This window comes from Clupea harengus, chromosome 22 (genome assembly GCF_900700415.2).
Source record: "Clupea harengus chromosome 22, Ch_v2.0.2, whole genome shotgun sequence".
NCBI classification, from domain to species: Eukaryota; Metazoa; Chordata; class Actinopteri; order Clupeiformes; family Clupeidae; genus Clupea; species Clupea harengus.
In genome coordinates, this window is record NC_045173.1 from 16690945 (window position 1) to 16718568 (window position 27624).

Genomic DNA, 27624 nt, shown 5'->3' on the forward strand with positions numbered 1-27624 from the left:
AAGCCACAGTGCAGTATTTACATTTACATTTAGTCATTTAGCAGACGCTTTTGTTCAAAGCGACGTGCAAGGGAGAGTATTGACACCAACCCAACGAAGCGCAGATACAAAGAAACCTCATGCGGTGCCATTTTTAGATATTCAAACAGACACAGGTGAGGCACTGATAGAAAGACAGATACACACACAGCTAAACCACAAAGACACCCTTGCTCACATCTCTGTGTCCCACTGAAATCCTCATTCTCTTACACACATGATCTCTGGTCTTGGTTTGATTGGAACTAGCCAACCACCAGTCACATGCTTAGAATGGGCCTGTTGAAAGGTGACATTTCAGGTGTCCTGTGTGTGTGTGTGTGCGTGCGTGTGTGCGTGCGTGCGTGCGTGCGTGTGAGTGTGTGAGTGTGTGTGCGTGTGTGTGTGGCACTAAAAACAATTACCCCATCACCTCAGCAGCTCTCTTCAATAATGGCCACTCTTGAAAACCATCTGGAACATTCCACACACACAGCTCCCCAGCGTTGCCAGTGCTGTCTCTCAGTTCCAACACTGAGCTATCTCCTCTGAGGAGCTGCAGAGGCAGCTCTTATTACTGCCACATTAAAAAAAGTCAATGACATTACTTCATGTGAGAGAACAGAGGACTCGGCTGTGTAAAGAGACTAGAAACTGGCGGAGCCATTGATGACAGACAATAGACCTGCCTGCACACACAATTTAGACAGCTCATCTTATGATCATGTGTCTCCAGATAGTTTTTAGCTGCATCTGGAAAGCCCCCAGCGGTAAGTCAGGAAAATAGCCTCTCTCTTTCTTCCCCCTAAGCTCTCTCTCTTTTTTCTTTTTTTATGACTTAGAAGGGAAATTATCTGTTTCTAATCATGCCTCCTATTGAGGGATCTATCATCACAGGAAGTCTGAGGCAAATAAAAAATGCATGAAAGTTAAAGGGAGAGAGGAACTGTTGCCCATGCAAAGGAGATTAGTGAGATGGAAAGATAGGGGGACAGAGAGAAAGAAACATGAGAGAAGAAACAGACAGAAAAGGAGGAAAAGAGAAACAGAAAGAGAGGGGGAAAGAAAAAAACATTGTGTGAATAAATGAGGGGGAGGGAGGAGAGAGAAAGAGAGAGATGTGCGTGTATCTATGTGTGTGTGTGTATGTGTGTGTGTGTATGTGTGTGTGTGTATTTATGTGTGTGTTACGAGTTATTAGCGCAGCAGAGGAGCGGGAGTGTGCAGTTATATACTTAAGATGTATTCTGAGGAGTGCTTTCACATGGAGGCTAATTAGCTGAGGACGTGATGAGTTGTTGATTTGCTTGTTCGCTTCTATCTGAAGTGTCTCAAATACTAATTATGATGTAGGACTGCTGTTAGGGGGGGGGGGGGCTGTTTGTTTTGATTTTAGAAAAACACATTGAATTCTTTTGTCTGTTTTGTTTTTTTTTGTTCATTTTTAATCATTGCCACACTAAGTGAGTTGTTTTTTTTCATCAGAATTAGGAGGGAAAAACACACACAATTAGGCTTTCTGGTATTTGGAGAACAATTCATTCAGTATGATTTTAAGTGCATGCAATGCACCATGATTATTTCGGCACAGTCTTAGGTTTGACTGTCACCTCACTTTACTATGTCACTGTGTGTGTGTGTGTGTGTGTGTGTGTGTGTGTGTGTCCTTGCACTTGCATGCACACAATCACCTGAAAATATTTCTGCATGAAACCACATACTGTGCATCCTATGTGTGTTTATGTCACAGCCCCCCCCCCCCCCCCCCCCTGTGTGTGTGTGTGTGAGAAGAAGAGAGAGAGAGAGCGATAGAGAGAGAATGAGAGAGAGAACAATTGGAATAATGGCAGGTGAGAAAATGCAAGTTGACTAACTTCACTGACAGATATTTATAGATATTCTGTGTGCATCCCGACACAGCCATGAATCATTAAGCAATGCAAGGGCTGGAGTAAGATGACATTAAGATTCAGAGGGAGGACACTTGAGCAGGAGCACCAATACCATATTAATAGAGCACATATATACTAGATACTATTCTATACTATGCTATATCTATAACTATAGCGAGGAGCTGTACTCTACATAAGATTAAACTCACAGGCCCCATTAAACTCACCTCAACTGGAGCTGGACTACATTAATATTAACTATAGCCTCTATAACTCTATACTATACTATACTATACTATACTATACTATACTATGCTCTACCATACTACAGTCTAGTATAACTGTTGCATGAAGTTGTACTTCACTTACCCACAGCTTCACTTAACTTTTACCAGCAGGAAGTGCTGATTACTCATAGGCTGAAATATGTAGCAATTTTGGAGTCATGGCATGCTGTTCCTCAGCTCATGTATCTATTATTCTGCTCCTCTATAAAGTCACACTGCGAGGATGATTTACACAAGTGCCTCAGACTCGCAACTTCTTCAGAAGTCTCCTGAGGTGACAGCAACAGAGCTCAGTCGGCTGACACGTTTCCCAGTGCATCTGCGTACCTAATGCGTTCGGATGGCACTTATGTCTCCCTCCTTCCCTCTCTGTCCTCGTCTGGCTCCTGTTTGGACCACCAACCTGGCGTGGACCTTTCATGCTGTCAGTCAAATGGGGATTACGGATGCCCCGCCCCTGCCTGCCGTCTGAAGACGTGGAGGAGGGCCGGGTGGGAGGTTGGTGTGGAAGGAGGGAGGTGGGGAGGAGAGAGGTGCGGAGGGGTGGTGTTATGGGCATCGGCCAGCAGTACTGGTGCCAGTAGAGACAGACAGGCCTCTCTGCACGTGGCCTGCTCTCATCACCGCTCTGTACAGACTGCTGAGGCCTCCACCCCGCAGAGCCGAGCCACACCACCAGCACCGGCACAGGCACTGGCACCGGACCGCACACATGCTCAAGTGGGCAACACCACAACGTGCCTATTCCTGTCCCTGCTCCCCACTACTCCCCATGCCTACTACTGTGCCTGTGCCCACCCCCGCGCCTGCGCCCACTCCTGCGCCCACTTCTGCTCCCCTCCACTTACCACCACCATCCCCCCCCCCCCCCCATTTCCCCCCCCCCCCCACCAGCAGCCCCACCGCCTGGCCGAGGCTGCTGCTACCGTCTGTTCCTCCGCAGGTCCTGTGCGCTCTGCTTCCCCTCGTTTCTATCTTCATGCCCAAGTGCCAACCGGCCCACCCGTGCCCATGCCAACCCACCCCACTCCTAAAAAAAAGAGCAGAAAGGCCACTTGGCAGTGGCACAGGCCCAGCAGGAGCGCAGCGCTACAAACGCACCCACAGCCGACACTCAAGATGGCAGCCCACACGCTTCAGAGAGGGAGACAGAGAGAGAGAGAGAGAGAGAGAAAGAGGGGTTCTCTCAGCGCTCAAAGTACAGGTTCTTTCCATTTGCCCGGCACACGTTGCCTAAATGTTCCTACCAAATAAAAAAGGTTCTATTTTAAGCTACTCCCCCCCCCCCCCAACCCCCTCCTCAGAGAGTTTTAATTCTCCCTTCTGCTTTTGTTCTCTGCACACCGTTGGGCACGAGGCTGGCGAGACACGAGGACCCGACGACGATGGCGGCCATTAATTCTCTCCCCCATTACCCTCGCCCAGTACCCAGCTGCCCACGCAGAGGCTCTTATGTATTCAGAGCGGCACACACAAGACAGGGAGAGAGGGAGGGAGAGACAGAGAGAGAGCGACGGGGAGAAGGTGGCAGATAAATGTTGTGTGCACTAGAGACGGAAAAGGCGTGATTACACAATGCCACGCTCGCTAACGCTCTTTTATCAAGTGGAGGGAGGCGGGTGGGGTGTAGGGGGTCAAGCGCGATCCAAGGGGACCTGTGTGTAGCCAATTTGTTTAAAATGAAAGAAGGGTGGGGGGGTGGAGAAGAAAGAGAGAGAGAGAGAGAGCAAGTGGGAGAGTAGTGTGTGTGTGTAGGTGGGGTGGAGACGCATGTCTCCTTAAGTGGTGCGGGAAGGGATCGTGTACAGAGCAGCTCAGACGAGGAGGAAGCGATGTCATCGGCATCGTGGAAACATGCCGAGGGTCACGGAGGCCGTGAGGCAATCCGCCAGGTAAAGTGTGTGTGTGTGTGTGTGTTGGAGGAGGGGGGGGATCTAACCGGCTGTGTGTGCCGTGGTGCTCTCTTGATGCATGCTACACCATCTGATGAACGACACACACACACACACACACACATTCACACATGCTACACGCACACAAGCTGCTAGTACACATGCTGCCTGCCTGCCTGCCTCTCCTCAGAGAACACACAGAGATGGATCACCTCGGCCTGGTAGAGCCAGGCAAAGCTGCCGAGACAAAGGGATAAAGTAAGAGAGAGAGAGAGAGAGAGAGGGCGAGAGAAGGAGAGGAAAAGATAAAGAGAGGGAGAGAAAGAAGATGAGGGAAACAGAGATGAAGAAGGAAGGGAAAGAGGAAAAGGAAAAAAGGTTATGGGTAGAGAGAAGTGGAAGTGTAGATGTAGGAAGAGATTGATAAATACAGAGAGAAAGAACATGAGAAAGGGAGGGGAGGAGTACCACAGAGGACATAAAGGCCTCTTCTTCGCACACAGCAATGATTCATGAGAATATTCCTGTGCGCTGGCATGATATGATATTGGTCTGCATTTTATTACAAAGACTGTAATAACCTGAAATATACAGTAGTTCTTCTTCTTCCGCTGCATGGCTGATGTTGATTTTGGCGTTTTAAATCAACCTAGCCTTAAATAAATAATAAGCAACCTCTATCTGAAGGCCAGAGTGAGAGGATGACTCATACACTTTCTGGGGCATTCTGCTTGCCGAATGAGTCTGCACGTGTGTGTGTGTGTGTGTGTGTGTGTGTACCTGTATGTGTGTGTGTGTGTGAGAGAGAGAGTGAGTGTGTGTACTTGTATGTGAAGGTATAGTGCCTAACCTTTCTTGCTCATCCTCTCTGTCAAACACACTCTCACACACACACACACACACACAACATCCTTTTGTTTGCCAGGGCCAGGTCCCTGTTTCTAGTAATGCTGGCGGTGACCTTCTCCTTTGTGATGAAACTTGAGGCAAAGGTAAGAAGCAGAGAAATACAAAGAATGGCAATGAAATTAAAGCCTTTCTTCTCTCAACACCTTAATTCACTGCCAAATTACAGGATCAGCACAGCCTTGCTATGGGTGAGTAGTCCAGGAGCATTATCAGCGTGTATGTGTGTGTGTGCAAGTCAGAGAGTGTGTGTGTGTGTGTGTGTGTGTGTGTGTGTGTGTTCGTGTGTATGTATGTGTATGTTTGGTAGGGGACAGCTAAGTTCAAATCCTGAGTTTCCACGAGGCGGCCCCCTGCCAAACGGCAGTGGTTTGTAGCAGCAGAGGAGTAGGGTCTGTAGGGGTGGGGGGGTTCACCACAGATCACCACATAAAACATTCCACGCACCATATCAGCCATCTGATCTTTGCACTCACAGCCCAAGAAAAGTATCAATTACTGCAGCCATGTGTGAAATGCAAGTTACAGTACACGCCGAGGTTTTTATTTTACTGGGCCACCGCAGCCGGGGCCGGAGCCTGAGTCTGGGGCTGTGGTGTCGAGGCACAGATGACGAGAAGCCATCAGTCACAGCTGTGTAGCTCCACGGAACATAAAGAACTGAGCACCGCCAGGCTATTTTTTATGGAAGCCACAGGTTTTTAATAGCAGAATTATCCAGGCTGTTCCCTCCACACCATACACACACACACACAAACACAGGTAGTGTAGTAGTGAGTGATAGGTTATGGACAGAGATAGCCCCACATAATTAGGCTTTATGACTGAAACTGCTCCCGTCATCACTTTACTGTTAGCGCAGAACTTTTCCTGACGCCGCCACGCCACAAACCCCCCCTCCACCCCTTCAATCCGCCCCGAGCCGTAAAAGCCCTTGAGGCGTAGCGATGACCTCACTGCCACTCTTACTCTAAAGAGGAGAAAAGACAGAGGGAGGGGAAAGAAACGTGGACGTGGAGCTCAGAGTTCACCGCCCAGCAAACAGCAGAGAGCATGACATTTGCTGGGCGGGGCCTTCAATTATTCAGAGGGATTACTCAGCGCCGACAGTCTGAATGTCACTTGTGTCACTTCTGAACTCGCAGTGGAAAGACAGAGGGGGGAAAAAATGGCACTTTGCTTTGATAAGCCTCTCACTCTCCTTATATCTTGTCCAAACAGTGATAGGGAAACGACGACAACAACATTGAGCATCTAACTTGAGGAGAGGCTCCATCATTCTCTTGCTATTTCATTCTCTCTGTCGCTCTCTCTCTTTCTCTCTCGGTGAATCTATCCACCTATCTGGTTCTCTCTCATGGTCTCACCCGTCCATCTGTGCAAGCCAACCGCAAACAAATACATATTGTGTCATCCCCGGAAACAAATGCACACTGAAACCCAAACTGCATATTCACCTGCCATTCAAATGACCTGTTGCCAAAACAGTGAACAGCACGCGTTCGCCTCAGTTTGTTACGAAGCGGCATCGCGGCCCCATGCAGACGCGGTAAATAACAGTGTTTAGAGTGAGGGGAGCGGCTGCGGTGCCAGCGCTGTCGGCAGTGGCAGATGAACCTGCGGCGAGTCAGGAGAGCAGCGAGGCGGAAATCTTATCTCCATTCCTGCCTCAGGCCCCCGACACAAACCTGTCATCTTCTCCACCAGGACACGGACAGCGAGACCAGGAGCCCGAGAATGGGTCTCTGTCTGTCTGTGTCTGTCTTGTCTCTCACCGTATAAGGCTGACGTTCTGAATGGAATATGGAATGAGGAGATGGGGAGGGATACACAGACAGGGAGAGAGAGGAGGAGAGAGGGAGACCGATATAATGAGAGAGATAGAGACCTATGGGACAAATGGACAGGGAGAGAGCTTGGCAGATAGGGAGATGCATATAGAGCAACAGACAGAGGGAGAGATGGATTATCTAAAAAGGAAAAAGGATGGAGTTTTTTGCACTTCCTGGTCTTGAGTGAGTGTTGGGGGGGATGCAATGTGATGGTGATGTGTGAGCATGGGCAATGGAGTCCTTTTCCTGCTCAGTAGAATCAGGCCATCTCTGTAGCCAGGCCGGGAATTACATAGTGTTCTCTACTTCTCTACTGCCGTTCATTCATCTCAACCATCATCCCCTTCCCCCTTCCCCCCTTCCCCCCTTCCACCCCACCCCCCCTCACACACACACACACACACACGCACACGCACACGCACACGCACACGCACACGCACACACATACACGCAAACATGCAGGCACAGACACACACATTAATCCCACCCCTATCTTTATGAAGCGCTCATCTATCTGCCTACAGGACATGCAACCTAAATAACTACACGATAATAACTCATGAATATTTATTAGCAAATAAGTGCCACGGTGAGATGCATTTGCATCACTCTAATCTATTGCGGGTGGAAAATGTCTGTCGAAAACATTTGATTAAATCAGCTTTGATAACTGAACTCATTAGCTGCAGTGCAAAGCAACATTTTTGCAGAAAGCAATACTGAAAAACAAATGGAGGCAACAAAAAACCACACACTCTCTTCTAAAAGCCAGAGAAACTGCTGAAAACATTGGCTTAGAATCAAAAATGCTACTGTTATGGACATAGAGCCTGCAGCAGATTACAGTAGAAAACTAAGTCTCTCATTTTCTCATCTCTCTCTTTCCTGTGGTGTGTGTTTGTGTGTGTGTGTATGTGTATGTGCATGTGAATGTGTGTTTATGTGTGTGTGTGTGTGTGTGTGTGTGTGTGTGTGTGTGTGTGTGTGTGTGTGTGTGTGTGTGTGTGTGTGTGTGTGTGTGTGTGTGTGTGTGTGTGTGCATGTATAAAGTGTAAATGGATAGCTAAGGTGCTGCTACTTCAACTGAGGCCAGCATCTCCATCCTGCTTTTGCATTAGCATCTATTTATAAAATAGACACTTTTATGCAAAACAGCTTTGCAGAGCCATGCATGGAGTCATCAGGCCCATACATAACATATGCTACTCCACTATGAGTTCATATGACCTTGACCTTTAGTACTTCATAACCTAAGGTAATCTAGTTAAAAAATGAGATCTGACACTTGCATGTGAACAAGCCTGCATTGAGAAAGAGAAGGCAGAATGGGTCGTATTCACATTAACACACTGAGACAAATGAGCCGCCCAGGTGCATCAGTGCATGCGTCTGTATGAATACACATAGGCCTGGTCATGTTCCTCTCAGCAAACACGAACCCCAGGGAAGCTGTGTGTGTGTGTGTGTGTGTGTGTGTGTGTGTGTGTGTGTGTGTGTGTGTGTGTGTGTGTGTGTGTGTGTGTGTGTGTGTGTAAGAATGAGAGAGAGAGAGAGAGATAGAGAGAGAGAGCAGTAGAAAAGAGAGAGAGAGAAATCCATAGACACAGAGATTTAGGCTAGACAGGCACACAGAGAGAAAAAGACAAAGGAAGAGGAAAGAGTGAGGAAGACAGAGAGATCCAAAGAGAGAGAGAGAGGGAGATACAAAATATATATAGAGAGAGAGAGATAAAAGGAGATCGACAGAGAGAGATAGAGACAGATAAACATAGATCTACAGAGAGAGATAGAGCGAGGTAAACATAGATCTATATAGAGAGAGATAGAGGCAAGTAAACAAAGATATATATAGAGAGAGATAAAGCGAGGTAAACATGGATCTATAGAGAGAGATAGAGCGAGGTAAACATCGATCTATAGAGAGAGATAGAGGGATATAAACATAGATCTATAAATATAGAGATAGAGGGAGATAAACATAGATCTATAAATATAGAGATAGAGGCAGATAAACATAGATCTATAGAGAGAGATAGAGCGAGGTAAACATAGATCTATAGAGAGAAAGATAGAGGGAGATAAACATCGATCTATAGAGAGAGATAGAGCGAGGTAAACATAGATCTATAGAGAGAAAGATAGAGGGAGATAAACATCGATCTATAGAGAGAGTGAGTGTATGGAGGTGCTAAGTTATGGTCATGAAGGGCCAGCACAGATGCAGCCAGTACTGTTATCCAGGGCAGCAGTGCTGTTTGTCTGTGTGTGTGCGTGTGTGCCTGTGTGCCTGTGTGCCTGTGTGCGTGTGTGTGTGTATATCTGTCCTTCTGTCTGTCCGTCTGTCTGTCTGTCTGTCCATCTGTCTGTCTCTCATGTGTCATGCCCGGCTTGGCCGTGCTGGGTCTGCCTCACTAAAACCCCGGTTATACTATGACTTTGGGCTGTCCCTCTCCCTCCGGTCTACAGGGGGAGCTGTCTTGTCGGGCAAAGGTGGCTAGATGGCAGATGATTGGCGGGACATTTAAAAGGAGTTCCTGATGTGAGCTGGAGGTCGGCTCTTCTCGGTTCTTCTCTGCTTGCACAGGGCTGCAAGACCTTTGTTCCTCAGCTCCCTCTTTTGTCATTTTACCACTACACATACACTATGCTGATCTGCACTACATTGAGCTTTACTTTCTCTTGCCGCCCATTTACTGACTTTTTGTATTTTCATTTAAATCAGTTAATAAATTACCTTTTTCTTTAATCTTAACTCTGTGTGGTCTCCCCATTTCATGGTATCTCCACATCGAGCCATGTGGACCTAACACATCTGTCTGTCTGCCCTCCTGTCTGTCTGTCTATCTGTCTATCTTTCTGTCTGTCTTTCCTTTTGTGTGTGTGTGTGTGTGGTTTCTCTGTCTGCCCTTCTGTCTATCTGTCTGTCCATCTGTCTTGTCTTTCCATGTGTATGTTTGTGTGTGTGTGTGTGTGTGGGGGGGAGTGTGTGTGTGTGTGTGCGTGTCTGTTTGTGTGTGTGAGAGAGAGTGTGTGTGTGTGTGTGTGTGTGTGTGTGGGGGGGAGTGTGTGTGTGTGTGTGCGTGAGAGAGAGTGTGTGTGTGTGTGTGTGTGTGTGTGTGTGTGTGTGTGTGTGTGTGTGTGTGTGTGTGTGGTGTGGCTGTGGCCAGAGGATAGGATCATTATGTGTGATAGTGGAGAGCTCACCACAGGCCCCAGCTCTGTCTGCAGGGACCGGACAACTCTATCAGCGCAACACCACTTAAGGAGGCCTCTCATTACCCCCCTCCCAGTCCCATCCTCACTCCCACCTCTCCTCCATCACATAAGCCCCACACGTTTCCTAGCAACCCCCTCTGGCTCCTCACAGGATCCTGAGCACACTGCTGGAGATCACAGGTCAGAGACCAACTGCTGAACGGATCAACTGATGGATGATATCTCTCTCTTTTCAAAAAACTGAAATACGTGAATGAAATGAAATGAAAAGTCTTACTTCCCACACTGTGACAGCACATAGGTGAAAACTGAAGGTAACCAGAACAGAACAGGAGCCAAGACGTGGAGCTCCTCTCCTCAACCTCCGAATGCTTCTTCTTCTTCTTCGTTGGCTTATTCTCTTCCCCCTTTCTACTCAGTCAGTCTAGTGAAATCCACATCATTCACAGAAAGAGACAGCTGACGAGGGGCTGAAGTGGCCCAGCTGACAGTCCGATCACATCACGTCATGGTGCGTCACGTCTCTTACCTTCTCATAGAAGCGGAGCTCGTAGTCCAGGATGATGCCATTGGGCTGCTCGGGCTGCGGCCATGACAGCGTGAAGCTCTTCATGGTCGAGCTGACCTGGTGCATGATGGGTACTATGGAGGGAGCTGTGCAGAGAGAGAGAGAGAGAGAGAGAGAGAGAGAGAGAGAGAGAGAGAGAGAGAGAGAGAGAGACAGAGAGAGAGAGAGAGAGACAGAGAGAGATAGATTGAGGAAAGAAAAATGGAGATAGAAATGGAGGTTAGTTCACACAGCGCAGGTTGGTGAAGTGAACTACATTACCTAGAAACAAAGGAACAAGTGAATACCGGTTGAGAGAAATGACTTTGGTGATAGAAACCTCTCTCTGATTCTTCATAAGCCCTTACTAATGAAGCTCAATTTCTTTACCAGTGATCTGATCTGAGCTCAGCGTGTATGCAGGGTGTTCAGGCTCCATCAAGCCCTTCAGAGGCAGCACACCTGAATGCACATGTGTGGGGCTGTGAATTAACCCCTGGGCCCATTCCATTTCCAACTCGTTCACACGCTCTCTTGTTTTTCTTTTTTTATGTCCTTCAGACCATCATCATCACTGCCAATGAACCCCCACGCAAAAAATACACACACACATACACACACTCACACACACACACACACACATATACACACACACACACACACACACACACACACAGTCACCCACAGTAAGGGGCAGTTGAGTCGATGAGCAGCGAGGCCCATCGTTTAGCTTCGTCTCAGCGTCAGAAAAATACTCCCCTGCCGCCTGCTTCTCCTTCCCGCCTCTCTGGCTGCCTTATTGGGCTTGGGCTGATTCTCACCACTGAGGTGGAACACTCACCAGATGATGGGACATGCTGAGGGCTGCTTCGGCAAAGCAGAGAAACACATACACATGACCACATTCTCACACACACAGACACAGACACACACATATATAAACACACTCATACATAAACACACACTCACAATCACACAAGCTGGCACACAAACATATACACATACAGACACATTTTCTTCTCCATTTTTCTTCTTGTGTGTTCTCTCAGTCTGTCTAATACACAAACTTATGCAGGCACAAATATTTGAATATTTGCTCGCACTTTCGGAAATGTAACATCTGAGCAGTTTTAATGTGCAAGCCAGTCAACACACACACACACACACACAACCATCACACACACACACACACTAACTATACACATAGCCATCACACACACACACACACACACACACACACACACACACACACACACACACACACACACGCACTACCTACACGAATAACCATCATACACACACACACATAATAACTACACACATAGCCATCACACACACACACACACACACACATGCACTAACTACACACATAACCATCATATACGCACACACACACATACTAACTGCACACATAGCCATCACACACACATACACACTTATTCTGCACCACACCTCTCTCTCTTTCCTGTCTGGTAGCTAAGAGAGTTTAGGCCAGTCTCACCTTGTGCTGAGGCCTCTCTCTTTCTCTCTCTCTCTCTCTCTCTCTCTCTCTCTCTCTCTCGTGTTCTCTCTCTCTCTCTCTCTCTCGTTCTCCCTCCCTCCCTCCATCCCTCTCCTCTCTCGGCCTTGTTCACGCTCCACTGCCCAGTTCTGCCCCACATTATCAATTACCGGCCACAGGCCCACATTGTTACAGACAGCTCCAGGATTTTAAATTGCTTTTCCTGCATTTTCTCCCTGCAGCTGCAGCCGTCCGCCCCGCTCATTTGCAAAGCAGTCAAGAGATATGCCTTCTTTTACCGAGGGCAGCCATTTACCAGTATTGATGGTGTATGGCATCGGCCTCCCTGATGAAATGTGTGTGTGTGCGTGTGAGAGACAGTGTGTGTGATTTCCTGTCTTTTCCATATCATTATCTAAAATTAAACTGCGGCCTCAATCTTCTCAATTATTCCAAAACAGACACTGACCTACGACCGACAAAAATATATGTTTTGTATATGAACATATGCTACTCTTTTTCATAGGACAGGATCAGTCCAATCTGAAACTACACGGACATTCAGGACTGCTTCAGAGGACCAGACACCAGACTAGCTGTATTTGGTGCCTGTACCTGGGTGCCTTGAGGCCTGGGTGTTGTCGGGTGGCTGAGCCTAGCCATGTCTGGGGTTGGTGGGGGTGGGGGGCTAGATTTCAAAACCTAATTGCAATCCTCCTCTTGCCAGCACCTCACACAAAAAAAACAGGGGACCACTGCTGCTGCTACTGGTGCTGCGACAGTGATTTGTGACTGTACCCCTTCTCTCCGCTCCCCTCTGCTCCCCTCCCCTCCTCTTTCTCACTCTCTCCATCTCCTTCTCCTCTCCCTCCCTCGTTCCCTCAACCCTCTGCTCCACTTTTATCTGGAGCCCCTCACTGCCCCTGGCTTTTAATTCAAAGCCTGACTTACCATTAATCAAAGTCAGCCCTCCCCATGTAAGCCACAGAAATAAAAAAATAAAAAACATATACGTATAGCAATATTTGATACTCTTGCACCCTTCCAGCTAGCTGGAGTAATCATTTTGCACATCTGTTCATCTTATATATATATGCTTTTTTGGTTTTAGTATGCTTTTGAGTATGTTTTGTTTTTGCTGTCATTTTAACCCATGACACAGATTTGCTCCATCGCAGGGGATACATGGGTTTCTGCAAAAGCACGCAATATATCCTCAACTAACAATAACAACATTCTTGATGTGGGGAGATCATGGCAGGTGGTGTCAGCCTATAGATCTCCTGTGCAAATAGCGTGATTTAGACCTGTTTGTTGAGGATGAAAGCAAAGGCTATCCTTTAAGCCGCCGTCCCCGGCGTTGAAAATGAGCCGTGTCGCGTGCTTTCAGGGTGTGAACCAATGGCATGTGAGCAAGCCGGTGCGGACAAACAGCGTGCGGGTGAGCCGGTGTGTCTGTCATCGGGGGCTTTGTGAGGTGCTACCTGCTGTTTCAGGTGGTGTTTGCACTGCTCCTGAAGGCTGCTGCTGCTGCTGAGGCATGCCTGCGCTTCTACTGCGGGGCAGCACCACTGGCCTCTCAGAGACACTACTGCACTGACAAACACACACAAACCAGCACAACCACGCTCATGCATGCACAGACAAAACATACACACATGCACACACACACACTTATGTGCACACTAGCAAGGAAAGGGGATGAAAGTGTGTGTATGTGTGTGTGTGTGTGTGTGTGTGTGTGTGTGTGTGTGTGTGTGTTTGTGTGTGTGTTTGTGTGTGTGTGTGTTAGAGAGAGACAGAGAGAGACGGAGAGAGAGCAAAAGAAAGGGGAAGAGAGAGACAAAGAAACACACACACACACACACACACAGACACACACACACACACACACACACAAACAATCAAACAATGGCTGTCCTGCATTTTGAACTCCAGACACACACAGAGACACACACACACACATTTGCAGACCCAGTGGTATGGCGAGCACAGTCAGGGCCCCGGAGCAGCAGTGGCACAGCGGCACAGAAAGGCCAGGCGGAGATGGATGGCCCGTGTCCGCTGGCATGACACTGATACCTTGTATGGCAGCAGTTAGCAACAGCTGCCAGCACACCTGAGCGAAAGCTGAGAAGTGGCCCTCCGACAGCCCAGCCCAGCCCAGCCCAGCGCAGCGCAGCCCAGCCCAGCGCTGGCTTCACCCAGGACACCACCACCACCACCACTGCACCAGCCGCTGCATTGTTCACTGCGCTCACTCATGCGTCCACCTTCCCATGCTTCTCAGGAAACCAGGGGGTTATGTGGGTGTGCAGACCAACATAGCCATAGTCATAGTGTGGGGACAGAGTCTGTGTTTGTCCTTTCCTAGCAAAGCAAAGCCTCCCTTGTCTAATTGTATTACGGCCTTTGTACTGCTCTCTCTCTCTCTCTCTCTCGTGTCCGATGAATGACTCATGGTTTTTATACAGAAGGCATTAACTTCCCACATGGGAGAAATGGAAGAGATTTCCTGTGGTAACTTGGCTTGAGAGTGCTGAGATTAATAGGATGGCAAGCGGAGAGGGAAGTAGTGCTCTTACTGCTCAGGACCGTGTGTGTCTGAAGCTAGGAGTGCTGCTTTTCTTTCACTGAAGCTGGCTCAAAGCATCCTGGTGGAGCTTCTCTCCTCTCTCCATCACCAGTTGGAAGATTCCACGGTGTTCTAGAATGTTCCGAGAGCAACTGGTTCACTGTGGCTTGTCAGGGGTCGGTTAATTGATTGCTTGAGCTGCAGCTTCACTCCCGAAACTACACTTTTTGAAATGTGTTCACACTGGGTGGCGATGGCTTCTCAGGTCCCAGTTCTCTCAGTTCTCTCTACTCTCTCAGTTCTGGTGGTCTGCACTCATTAATAAGTCTGCAGACACAACCTGCTTCTCATCCTTCTCATGCAGTGCATTTATTCTGCAGGGGTACCCACAGCACAAGCAGCCCACTAGTTTGGCTTAATCAGTGTGCTTCGCCAGTCTCCCTCAACTGTGCAGAATATAAAAGAGGACAGTCAAGGCTGTGTACAAAAATCATACATTTATGAAATGCATGAACCAAACTCAGGGCTGCTCCCTTTTTACCCATATTGTGATAGTACACCTCTTAAGAAACAAGACTAATACCATCCCCTTTGTCATTGTTTGGATGTACCAGACGGATGACAGACAGCAGACACTGAACTCCCCAGTGGTTCACCATGCTATTTCCATTATTAATGATGTCAACACCCCAACACTGTGTTAACTCATTGATATATGAAGATCTGAGCTGTGCATCATGCTCATGAATTTCATCTAAGAAGGCTTTCGTGCTAATCTGCAATTTGATTGATTATATGACAGAACACAGAATCTTGCCATATTCATGTACACCGTGTCTGTCTAATACGATATCCTCATTTCTCAGTGTGTTGATGAAGAGGTATTTGTAGGAGAACCTGTGCAACATGCATGCCAGCTACTGCCTCAGGCTTTTTCCGATTGAGAAGACAGCCAGCCAGCAGGATGATGTATACATGAAGAAGTATTGATTGGCATGACAAGGCTAGGGCTTGTAAACTGAATATACTGAGGGATGTGGGCAAAACCATACCTGGAAAGCGAAACGTATTCTTTCCCCCGTAGAATTTGAACACAAAATTACCACACCAATGATAAGCTCTCCAAGACAGATTTTTTGAAGTTGACTTTCAATGAGGCGTCACGGAAATAAATAATGTCGATTCGAGTAAGCGTTTCAGATCTGGCACATCCTCTTCTGAAACGATTTGAAAACTGGTCGATGATGCCAAAAAAATCTTTCAGAGTTCAAAAACGAGTAAAGAATGCATCAGCGTGCTCATTTTCTTTTCTGTGAATTTCCTCTCCCTCCTCAGATAAATGTTTCACGTCCGTAATGAGCAGGAGGAGCCTCACCAGTGAGCAAGAGGAACGAATGAAAAAACAGATGGATGGTAATTGTCATTAGTCAGTGTGAGCTTCACCCATACATATTACAACGTGAAAGGAAAATAAAGAAAAAAAGAAAAAAAAGTAGCATTATGCATTGAGAGCAGCCGGGCCTGGGCCGGTCTTAGCCCGACACTAGCTCAGATGTGGGTCCCCTCCAGAGCACTGCTGCTGTCTCTGAAGAAAGACATTTTCTTAATGCTAATTAATAAACTAAAACGAAGCAAGCAAAAATGTACACGTCTAAGATTCACTGGCCTTGCTAGTCATGTGACATGAGATGTCAGCAAGTGAAGTTGCCGTCATTACACGACAAACCCGTTGGCCCGGGCTACACCACGGCCTCGTCTGATGGGAATTTAACATTTTAGCCAACGCCTTGGTGGCGTGACTAAGCAGATACTGAGTGTGTTTAAATCATGACACTCAGCTGAGATGAGCACAGAAAATGGACAAATTTGGCGCTGGCTCGCAGAAAAATACTATTCAGCATAGAGAGCGAGAGAGAGAGAGAGAGGCGGAGAGAGATAGAGAGCCAGGGAGAGAGAGAGCCAGAGAGAGAGAGAGAGAGAGAGAGAGGTAAGGTCCTGTTGCTCTGAATGGGCTGCGAAGATCCAGAGGGGAGACGGCATCCTCTGCCAAAGGACATGACGTGAAGGATCTCACAAATCACCACATGGATCAGCCACCACGCCACAAACAGGCGTGCAGATCTATGGGAGTTTAATGGCCCCTGTCAGATGACCCTGTGGATGGTCTACAGGGTCCCCTTCTCTGACTGCAGGGGTCAGGACCTCTGACAGACACACACACACACCTCTCCATACATTTCTGCACACCATTCCGATCTAACAATTAATGTCATCACAGTCATGGGAACCATTCAAATGTGTGCATGTGAGCATCTCTCAGAAGATGATACTGTTTCATTGGAGCTAGCAAGCTTTAGCCTTTAGCTATAAGCATTTGAATTATACCATGACATGACAACCACACTTACTACTGTTTCACAATGCTGCTTGCTTGTCAACTAGACATGCACACACACACACACACACACACACACACACACACACACAAAGGCAGAGAGGAGAAATGTGTCGCTATGCTCAGTGACGTTTCAAAAACAGGTAATTGTGCCAATCTTGTTGAAGTAAAGGTCAGCGATTATGCATGCATAATTAATCTACTAATATGCTTAGAGTCTACTGTCAAGGAAAAACACACACACACACACCTATTTCCACTGCCTTCCTCAAACATGCTCAACAAGATCTAAACATCAATGCAATATAGCCTATGGGCAAGTAAAAGGGAAGATGGAAGCGCACGCTTTCGACTGAAAACACACACACACACACACACACACACACACACACACACACACACACACACACACACACACACACACACACACACACACACACACACACGTCACAAGTATAGCACAATAGTGTACAAATCAATGACTTTCACTAATGGACTCTTTTCTTTCACTATCATTACTAAAGCTTTTTCCCTTCTGATTTCTTGCTCTGACACCACCCCCCCCCCCCCTCTATTCCTCCTCATCACCCCTGGAAGGCCTATGTTCATGTCCACCATCTTTGGCCCTGTGAGGCACAATTACCTGTCCACAAAGGGGGGAACGGGCATTTGGCAGAGCAGATTAAAAGCAGGCACCTCATTATAGGGCTGAGGAGCGTTAACAATGGACAACGACAGAGCCTGGGCGCATCCATCTGTCAAGTGTGCCATTTAGCTTGTCAAACTGGGGACAGTGGAGGCCATTAGCCCACCCTGATAGTCAAAAGCTATTTACTCTCTATTTCCCTGCCGCCTCTCTCCTCTGGCCACGGCGTGAAGAACTTGCAAATATGACAGTGTTGGCGGAAGAAAGAAAGGATGGCAGGGAGAAAAAAATGTCTCATGTCTCATGCCTGTGTATGACTTTTTCCATGTCTAAGTGTGTTGGAAACACTTGAGGTTATGTAAATGTGAGATAAAGGTGGTACAGAGAAAAAAAATACCCTGTAAATGCAAAAAAAAAGCTAATATATTGCAGGAAGCCATTTCAGGTTCCATACTGTATTTTGTCTAATCTAATGTAACTGCATTTAAACCGCACTGCAGCCATTTTCAGCCATGCATTTGGGACCAGTACAGCCAAAACACACTCGACTCAAAGATAAATGAGGGGCCATAAAGCAGATTTAAATGCTGCAACTTGTAAACAGTACTTTTTAGTTGACTTTGTGCTGATACCCACAGTTCTAATGGGCTTTTTAATGCGCAATAAAGCAAAACAAAACTGCGTTGTTTTTTCCCCTTTTTTCAAGAGTCGGTGCTGCTTTGGTCGCTGAGGAGGAGAGGTCCTCGGTGATGGGCTGTAGGCAGTTCTGCTGCTTCCTCTGAGATCCGAGGGATCACTTGTCAAACAGAGCTGGTTATCGGCCGTCTCCCGCTTCTCAACACTCTGCTGCTCACAACCATCCAACACACACACAAGCACCCAACACACACACAAGCGCCCAACACAAATGCAAGTGCCCAACGCACACACACAAGTGCCCAACACCCCCATGGGCTCCCACATGCCAAAAGGAAGAGAACTCATTTAAATTTTCCACATGGCCAGAACTAAAGTTAGAGGTTCCCTCGACTAAAGTTCTCTCTCTCTCTCTCTCTCTCTCTCTCTCTCTCTCTCTCTCTCTCTCTCTCTCTCTCTCTCTCTCTCTCTCTCTCTCTCTCTCTCTCTCTCTCTCTCTCTCTCTCTCTCTCTCTCTCTCTCTCTCTCTCTCTCTCTCTCTCTCTCTCTGGGAAACGGCCCTGTGGTTGATGTTCTGTGCAGAGAGCCGCCCATCTCTACTGGAGCATGACAAAATACCGTGGGGGAGACAAAGTTCTAGAACATACTACATATCCACAGACTTGAATTTCAAATTCCATCTTGTTGCACCCAAGTTCAGAGGAAATGAGAGGTCGAGACAAAGGCCACACACAGACAGACACACACACACACACACACACACGCAGCGACGTGGTGTACATGTTCCTTGTACTCTTCAGAACTATTGCACACCAGACTCTGCGTGTACACATTCCTGAGTTTTTTTTTTTTTTTTTCACCAGCGCTGGCCCCACTGGCTTTTCTCTGTAATAATGACAAAATCTGCATCCCCGCCAATGTCTGCTTGGTAAATGGATGCCCACTGGGTCCTTTAGAGTAGCCATTAGATGAGTTTTTTCTCCCTTATCTGTTATTTTCTCTGCTGTGTGTACTTTCACAGCTATTGACTGCTCCAGCTGGAAAGGAGACAGATCGAGAGAAAGAGAGGAGAGAAAGAGAGAGAGAGGAGAGAGGAGAGAGAGAGAGAGAGAGAGAGAGGAGAGAGGAGAGAGGGAGGGAGGGAGAGGAGAGAGGGAGAGAGAGAGAGAGAGAGAGAGAGGGGAGAGGGATGGAGGGAGAGGAGAGAGGGAGAGAGAGAGAGGGAGAGAGGGAGAGGGAGTGAGAGAGATAGGGGAGCCTGGGCTTTTGCTTTTTCATCTCTGAGATACACAAAAGTCATATTTCAAAAAAATCACAAAGACCAATGGCCTTGTGCTAGCCCCACAGCCAGCAGAACACATCTAACCAGAAAAGACGCCAAAAATAAAGGCCGTATCTGTACTTTGTGGTGTGGTGTGCAAGATTTACTCTGGTGGAGTTTGAAAAGTAAGAACTTATGGAATGTTCTCTTGCAGAGTGGAATAAATTGGAAGCCAGGGATTTTTGAGGGATGCTATCAAAGGGTCTGCCACATGTAAATACAACTACAAAGGGAGTTTAAATGGGCCAGACAAACATGCTTGCAGGGGCACTGGTCATAACACACCATCTCTTTTTCAGGGCAGCGCCCCACAGAGAGGCTCCCTCAGGGGATCGCACACGGGCCAGATCCGGCCCAAATCTGGCCTGAACCGGTGCGAAGCGGTGAAGGTCATGTCTGAGGTGAGGACATTTCCAGCACGCTGAATTACCCACAAGCCTTTGCTTTGATACTGGGAACGGCAAGCGGGCACATGAGAGAGAATGGTGCATTATAATAGCTACACCCCATGCCTAGCAACTGGTACTGTCGTGAAGCCGCTGGCGTGCCCAGTTGTTGTACAATAAATAAATAAATAAAAAAACTGTGGTGGTGCCTCTGCCATTCTGTTTACTTTTCAAAAGCAGAGTGGGCACATTGAGTGTCCTTATTACAGATAAGCATCCTCTGTAACAATGCAGGCGAAAGTGCTGCACTAGTCCTAGGCTTGCTGCTATTGTCCGGGAAACATTCTCCAGCGGAACAACTCTTAATGATACAACAACAGACAACGCAGCACAAAAGAGCAAGCTGAAGCACAAGAAGTGACCAATTTAAATTCCTGGTGAAGATGCATCACGGATTTTATTTGTCCGTTGGGAAAAAGTTTTGCGTCAAGTTTTCTTTTTTCTCTCTTTTAGACAATTGTAGCTGTAAATTGAGCTATCACACTGAAGAAAACATCTGAAAAGATCTGCTATTAAGTCCTTTGAAAGGGCCGTAAAAAAAATTGAAACAGGGCTGTTAACTTTGCATTAGAAAAGGTAATCATTCAACATAGTCTGGAGCCTCACTTCGCTCATTCAGCAGTCACTTTTTCAAAGACTACATATGTAATTAGCTGTGTTTTTTTCTCATTTCTGGCGACAATGCAGGTTTGCAGACAACTATCAGTTTGAGGACTCTCTCTTTTCCTCAATCACCACGGCCCTTTACACAACAACACTTTCGGTTAGAAAAATGAGCGTCTCTGCTGAAGCTGCTCTTACCGGCCTGGTTAGTCGTGATGTCAATGGCCACGTGTTGGGCCGGGTAGGGACTCTTGTTGCTTACTCCGTTGACAGCCTGGATTTCAAAAGTGTAGAGCGTGTGGGCCAGCAGGTTGCTGATGAAGGCGCGCGTCTCCGTCAGGCCCACCTGCCGCGGCACAAAATCCACGTTGTCGTCGCAGTGCGAGCAGTGCGTCTGCCGGTCGGCGCGGCATTTCTTGCACACAATGTTGTAGACCACGTCGTCGCGACCGCCCGTCTCGCGCGGGGGGTGCCACTCCAGGATCACCGACGTCTCGTTGACGATGGAGATGACGTTGCGCGGTGCCGAGGGGACACCTGTGGATGCAAGTCAGAGGGGGAGGGTACAGGTGAGACAAAGGTGCTACTTGACCCCCACTGTATACGACTAATCTAATGCAAGAAGCATTGTGGGATTTTCCATGCATTATCCGTGCATTTAGGACCAGCATAGCCAAAACTACCTCTCAACCAAATACCAAAGCTCAACACAACAACAATAACACAGCTTTATGTTTCCAGATTGTAATGCTGTCACGTGTAAAAACTCACTGCAGCACACAGTGCCATACAGGACCTGCCAGCCACACGTTTAGTGCTCTCTGGTAGCCCAGGCCATGGTCTTGGTGTTACTGACCACTTGCTCCACCAGTTGAGCCACAGGTACACCACAGTAATATGAACATGAGGGAGCAAGGAATTTTCTCTTCTGATTATTTCATCAGGAAATGACCATATAGAGGGTTTGAGGGCCCCAATCGTGGATCTCTGGATTGGTTGACCAATTAGACTACAGACAACATCAAAATGTCATAATTCCTGGTTCATATTTGAATGTGATTTGTATTTCGCAGTGATAAGGTGCATATCCCGTCATAAAACATCTCATTTATAGAAAGCACAATTTTGGGCCACAGCTCTGAAAAAACATTGTATCTTTACAATCTAAACTAGTTTTCTGGGTATTCATTTCACGCTGGAGGTTCCAGCAGCCCCAGCAATGGCATCCCTGGCTAGCCCTGATACAATGGGGCACCCAGTTTCCCAGTGCTGTGCTGTGCCCCGGCTGGCTTGGGCTTGCAGTAATAGTCTATAATTACCATATAGAGTAGCTGCCTCTGCCTGCCTGTCAGTACTCGCGTGCCAGCCCACTTTCTATAAGCGATGAAAGCCTTTTCATCGGCAGACGCAAGCTAATAAAAACACTTGGCTTTATCCAAGTTCATCTCGAAGGCTTCCTCTCCCAGTTTCCTCTCTGGGCTCTGAGAAGTGTTATTGTTTCTTTCTTCTTCGTTTCCCCTCTGGTTTCCCTCCTCCTCCTGTCTCAGTCTCTCTTTCTCTCTTTCTCTCTCCACTCCTCAGATAAAGAAACAACTTCCCCAGATAAGCCAGGACTTCCGGCGGTAGCAGCCCACTAGGGCCCCGAGGGGGCCCCACGCTGACGCAGCACAAACACACACACACACACACACACACACACACACACACACACACACACACACACACACTGGTGAGTTGGGTGGGAGTTCCGCTGCGGAGCGGAGGAGGTGAGCTGTTTGGTTCAATCGGGGTACAATTAATCAAGCCAGATCCCAGGGGCAGTGTGGGTCAGTGCGGGACAGCGCCAGAGAGGAGGGACGGGGTGGAACGGGACGAGACATCGGGACAGGGAAGGGCTGGAGAGGGTCAGGGATGCTGAAAGGGCCATGACAGATAGGAAATAAATACCTAACGCCCCAACTTCATATTGCGAGAGACAGAGAGAGTGATAAAGACACAGAGTCATAAAGAGAGAGAGAGAAAGAGGGTAGGTTTAAGAGTGGAGGCAGTACCACAGTAGATCATTCTGGCCACTTTTTGTCTCACATTGTTTTCTTTCATGCCATGATCTTGGAGGCAATTCAGCAAAATGGCTCCCAACATCTAGAGCGATGAGGCAGACTCAGATTCAATTGTGTGGAAAAAGAGTAGTCACAGCAATCAATGCTGTCTAAACAAATAAGACAAATGAGAAAGATGTAATGCGCACATTCATTTCTACACAAATACATATGGCATCCATGCGTGTGTGCCCAAAAATACACACACACTTTGCTTTCTGCTCTTCTATGAACTGTCACTAAAATGGTGCCTACATTTAGACCTCAGAGAAGTATGAAAAGAAGAAAGGTTGTGTCAGGCATGTCTGTTTAAGTGTATCTTGAGGTGGGAAAAATGGGAAGAAAAAAACAGGTAGAGAGACAGGAGAGAGAGGTAAGTCCTTTAGTCTTTTTCCTGTCAAGCTCTTTACACACACACACACACACACACACACACACACACACACACACACACACACACACACACACACACACACACACACACACAGAGAGAGAGAAAGGGGTTGTGTGTCTAAAGTAGGTGTGTGCAGAAGTAGGCCAGAGGAGTGTGATGGTGTCTCAAGAATTAGACCGGAAGAGAGGGCTGCACGTCGGAGCAGTGAGCTCTGACACACTTCGAGGGCTCTCTGAAGACCAGCACCCTATGGGAGCCTCTTCAACAGAGGTAGTACACACACACACACACGCACGCGCACACAAGCACGCACGCACTCACACATACACACACACGCACACACACAGGGCACAGGGACTACTTTTCACTCAAATTAGTTGGATGACTATACTTATGTACACCTGCAAACACACCAACACACACACACACACAATATACAAAATGAATGGGATATATATGATCAGATTAAATAAAAACCTGAACAAATACTCTAGCAGACATCTCTTTTCTCAGTGATCCCTCTGAACTGGCACATTTCTTTGTGAAGAGATGTTGCATCATCTCCTGTTAGGCAGTCATTACACTGAGTATAAATCTCTTTTTTTGGAAATGCAAATTCAATTCATTTAAAATGCACTTCAAAAAGCCAGCTATCTTATCTATGGCAGGTGCTGTATTTGTCATAGAACTGCACTCTGAATACTGAATTCAACTGACCTCATTCTCCAGGTACCTCTCTGCTCATGGGATGACATTACTGTTTGTGCAGCAGTAATTAGAGGCAATTATTCCTTTAGAGCACGAGTACTATGTATTGCATTGCAAGCTGAAATATTGACCAACGTGGCAGGTAAACATGCATAGGAAAGGAACCTACCTAGGAACTTGGAACTTGAACTCCACATTGCCTTTTCTGCAGGCATTTTAGCATGGGGATTAAAAAAGAGCTATGACACGATCCATGCTGCGCTTAAGCAGAGGAGACCCCTTACACACACACGCACACCGACTCACACTCACACTCTCTGTTATGGTGTTATGGGCATAGTAGAGGTTTTTTCCTGTGTCTGCCGCTTTCCCTGTATCTACAAGGTGGAGTAGGCGTGGTCTCGGACCTTACTGATTGCTTGGCGGCACTTATCCCTTTAAGCCGGCCTTCCCCAAGATGGCGGCGCTTGCTATCAAGAACAGGATTGTACGATGGTTTCCCCAGGATCCCGACCTGTTTGAGCGTTCCCTGGCTGTAGCAACAATTGGACTAAACACAGAGACTTTACCTTTGAAGACCCTTACGCGTCCTACGCGCTTTTTCGTTTGTCCTCTTAGTTGTTCACTGGTGGTTGTTTGTTTATGCTTCCTGCACTTTTCTAGCTTAGTGGTAGATAGTGCAGGCAAGGAAGTTGCCCAGAAGACTCACCTTCTTTTTTCTTTATTCGCGAGTGAGGTAAGCTGCAGCGACTATTTATTTATTGTGAGGCTTCTTGGAGGTTATTTTAGTTCTTATCTTCTCTTTTGACGGCAACCACCATTGTTTTTGTAAATAAACACGTTATATTTACCCTGCAACTCTGAGTCTGGCAATGAGACCTTTGGTTCTTCAGGTCTGTCGTAACACTCTCACACTCTCACACTCTATCTCTCACACACACACACACGCACGCACACACATCACTCATTCTTAGCCCAGAAAGCGAAAGCACTCGGCTTGGCCTGTTGTGCAGCCACCCTCCCTCCCCAAATGCAGAGCCTTTTGTGTGGAAGCGGGCTGGAGAAATCAGATGTGACTGCCACTTAACGGGTGATTTGCAGGCTATTACGGCTGCCCTTGGCTGTTTTAATTTGCCATGGGATTTAATTTGTCGAGTGCATTACTTACCACCCCTCCATTGGCATCCATTTAGTGGCGTGAGTCGCCATTGATTTTTCTTACATGTTGCCAGTGTTAATTACACAAAGACATCATCATTGACGCCATATTGTGGTGTGTGTTCTAGTCCGTAGCCACAGAGTGCCATGTTCCTTTCTCGCAGATATGAGCGTGAGACTGTTAGGTGAAATCTGCCACATAGTCAGATGTGCTAGTGTGTGTGTGTGCGTGTGTGTGTGTGTCTGCCATGTTCCCTGTGCCACATGCAACATTCAAATGTGCTAGCGTGTGTGTGTGTCTGGCATGATCCCTGTGGTATATGCATAGGGGTTTTCTCTAAGACTAGGAAACAAATGTTATGGATGTTTCACAGCCTGTGTTTCATGTCACGGCCAAACATGAATGTGTGTGTGTGTGTGTGTGTGTGTGTGTGCATCCATGGGGGTTATCACTGAGACTACAGGCAAATCCAGTGGATGTTTCTGAGCCTGTGCCTCATGTCATCATCCCGAAGGGGTGCAATCGTCCCCTCCTGGCAGCATAAGAGTGAGAGTGAGAGTGAGAGTGAGAGCGTGATCTTTTATACCGCTGGCAGCCGCCTGATGAATCGCTGAGCACCAAGAGCTGCAGGTGGATTTAGTGCGGGCTATAAAGCAGCGGGCGACACAAACTCGACCGACCGCTCCCGAACCCTGGCAGTGTGCCAACTCAGTCGGTCCCCGGCCTCCCCTCTGCACCCCTTCGATAAGAAGATGCACTCATGCCACCCCCCCCCCCCTAAATAAACACGGCAGAACATTGTTTACGCTGTCGGTCCCTGCTGCTTTGTCCCATGCCGTTACTCACTCTCCTTCACTCTTGTTTGTTTCACTGATGTAAAACAGGCCACTGGGGAGAGGCGCACAGCAGCTCTGATACGCATCGCAGACAAGAACGAGAGACAGAGAGAGAGCAGGGGGGGTTACTTACAAAAAAACAAGAGATGGAGAGAGAAAGAGATATATAGAGAAAAAGGGAGTGATAGAGAGAGAGGGAGCGTGACAGCGTGAGGGAGTTTATTTAAGAGGCGCTAAGGCGCTAACACGGGCCTCATGGGCACTGGTTAGCTGGAGCGCTTATACCACTCCACTCCGCCCTAATGGCTTCCCCGAGAAACAAGAGAAAACAAACCAGGCCAAATTGACAGAGATGCATTTGCATGAAAAACTCTGTTTTCACCATGCTCGTTCATTTTTTTTAGTGGTGCCCTCAAACACAGTTGCTTTTAACCCTGATGAGGGCCTGTTAAGGCCGGGCACACAAGCCACGACAGAAAGGGAACAGAGATGAAGTTTAGATTAAAAAAGCTAGGGGTTTTATTAGATAAATTGAACACACCAAAACAGGTTAAACCAGCGCAGCCTGACTCTACGGTGTAGTTGCCACTAGAACAACCACTCTACCCTCTCAAGCCAGGCTGAGCTCAATTTATAACGGGAGAGCAGACGAGCCTCAGGTGAGCAACGCTGCACAGGTGAAACCCATTTGCCTGAAGTATAGAAACAGAAACATAGATTATGCAAGCCACCAGCAGGGGTAGCCGAAACAAATGCTGTACCCCCTAGGGCAGAGGAAAATAACAGGGCCTATGTGGCAAAAGTGTTGGTTACATAATAATAATAATAATAATATCCACATCCACTATCTGCTGGACTCATATGTGTCCATGTTTAGTCAACAGCTTCTGCCCCTGAACACATATGAAAGGGAATAAAGACCCCTGTCCAAGGAGGTATAGTTAGAGGATGGTGAGGTGTAGCCAGCGGAGCTAAGCTGCATTGGTGTGATTGTTGCGGTGGGCACAGATTCGAGTGGCTGGGTGGAGGTAAGCTGCATTGGTGTGATTGTTGTGGTGGGCACAGATTCGAGCTGCTGGGCGGAGGTAAGCTGCATTGGTGTGATTGTTGCGGTGGGCACAGATACGAGCGGCTGGGCGATGCGGCTCTCTGTCTAAGGTGGCTGGGGAGGCAGGAGTGATGGGAGTGGAGTCACACACATTCACAGGTTCTCTTCAGGCTCCGTGGCAGAGGGAGGGGGACTGTGTGGCCAGCAGAGGTGACAAGCGGGGAGGCAGCGATGTGCTGGGGGTGCAGTCAGTGTGTGTGTGTGTGTGTGTGTGTGTGTGTGTGTGTGTGTGTGTGTGTGCCTGTGTGTGTGTTTGTGAACATATGTTTGTGAGTGTGTGTGTGTGTGTGTGTGTGTGTGTGTGTGTGTGTGTGTGAGAATGTTGCAGGGGGGTGCACAGAGCTTAAGCACAGGGCGCAATCACTCAGCCGCCAGCCGGTGCAGGCTGGGGGATTAGACCAGGCAAGGCAATTACACTGGCTTAGGGTTTGTTTACTACTGAATTACTGACAAAATTGTCCTCTTAGGCCGCTGCTCGGAGGTGCGGAGACCCCACTAGGCACTCCCCACACATAGAGAGAGAGAGAGAGAGGCAGCCCGGTCAGCACTGGCCAGTTGAGCAGAGTGGAGTCGGAGCGTGGCAGGGCTTTCAGATACGCAGCCACAG

At 47.7% G+C, this 27624-nt stretch overlaps 1 protein-coding gene across 2 annotated transcripts in view; it reads right to left on the reverse strand.

Moving 5' to 3' along the window:
- Positions 1-27624, reverse strand: part of LOC105906972 (ephrin type-B receptor 1-B) — a 173296-nt gene that overhangs the window by 36871 nt on the left and 108801 nt on the right. For both annotated transcript variants that reach the window (XM_012835203.3, XM_031559372.2), the window contains exons 5-6: positions 20912-21250; positions 10573-10697 (exon numbers count right to left, since the gene is read on the reverse strand). In XM_012835203.3, the coding sequence (XP_012690657.2) occupies positions 10573-10697; positions 20912-21250 (464 nt within the window). The remainder of the gene's footprint in view (positions 1-10572; positions 10698-20911; positions 21251-27624) is intronic.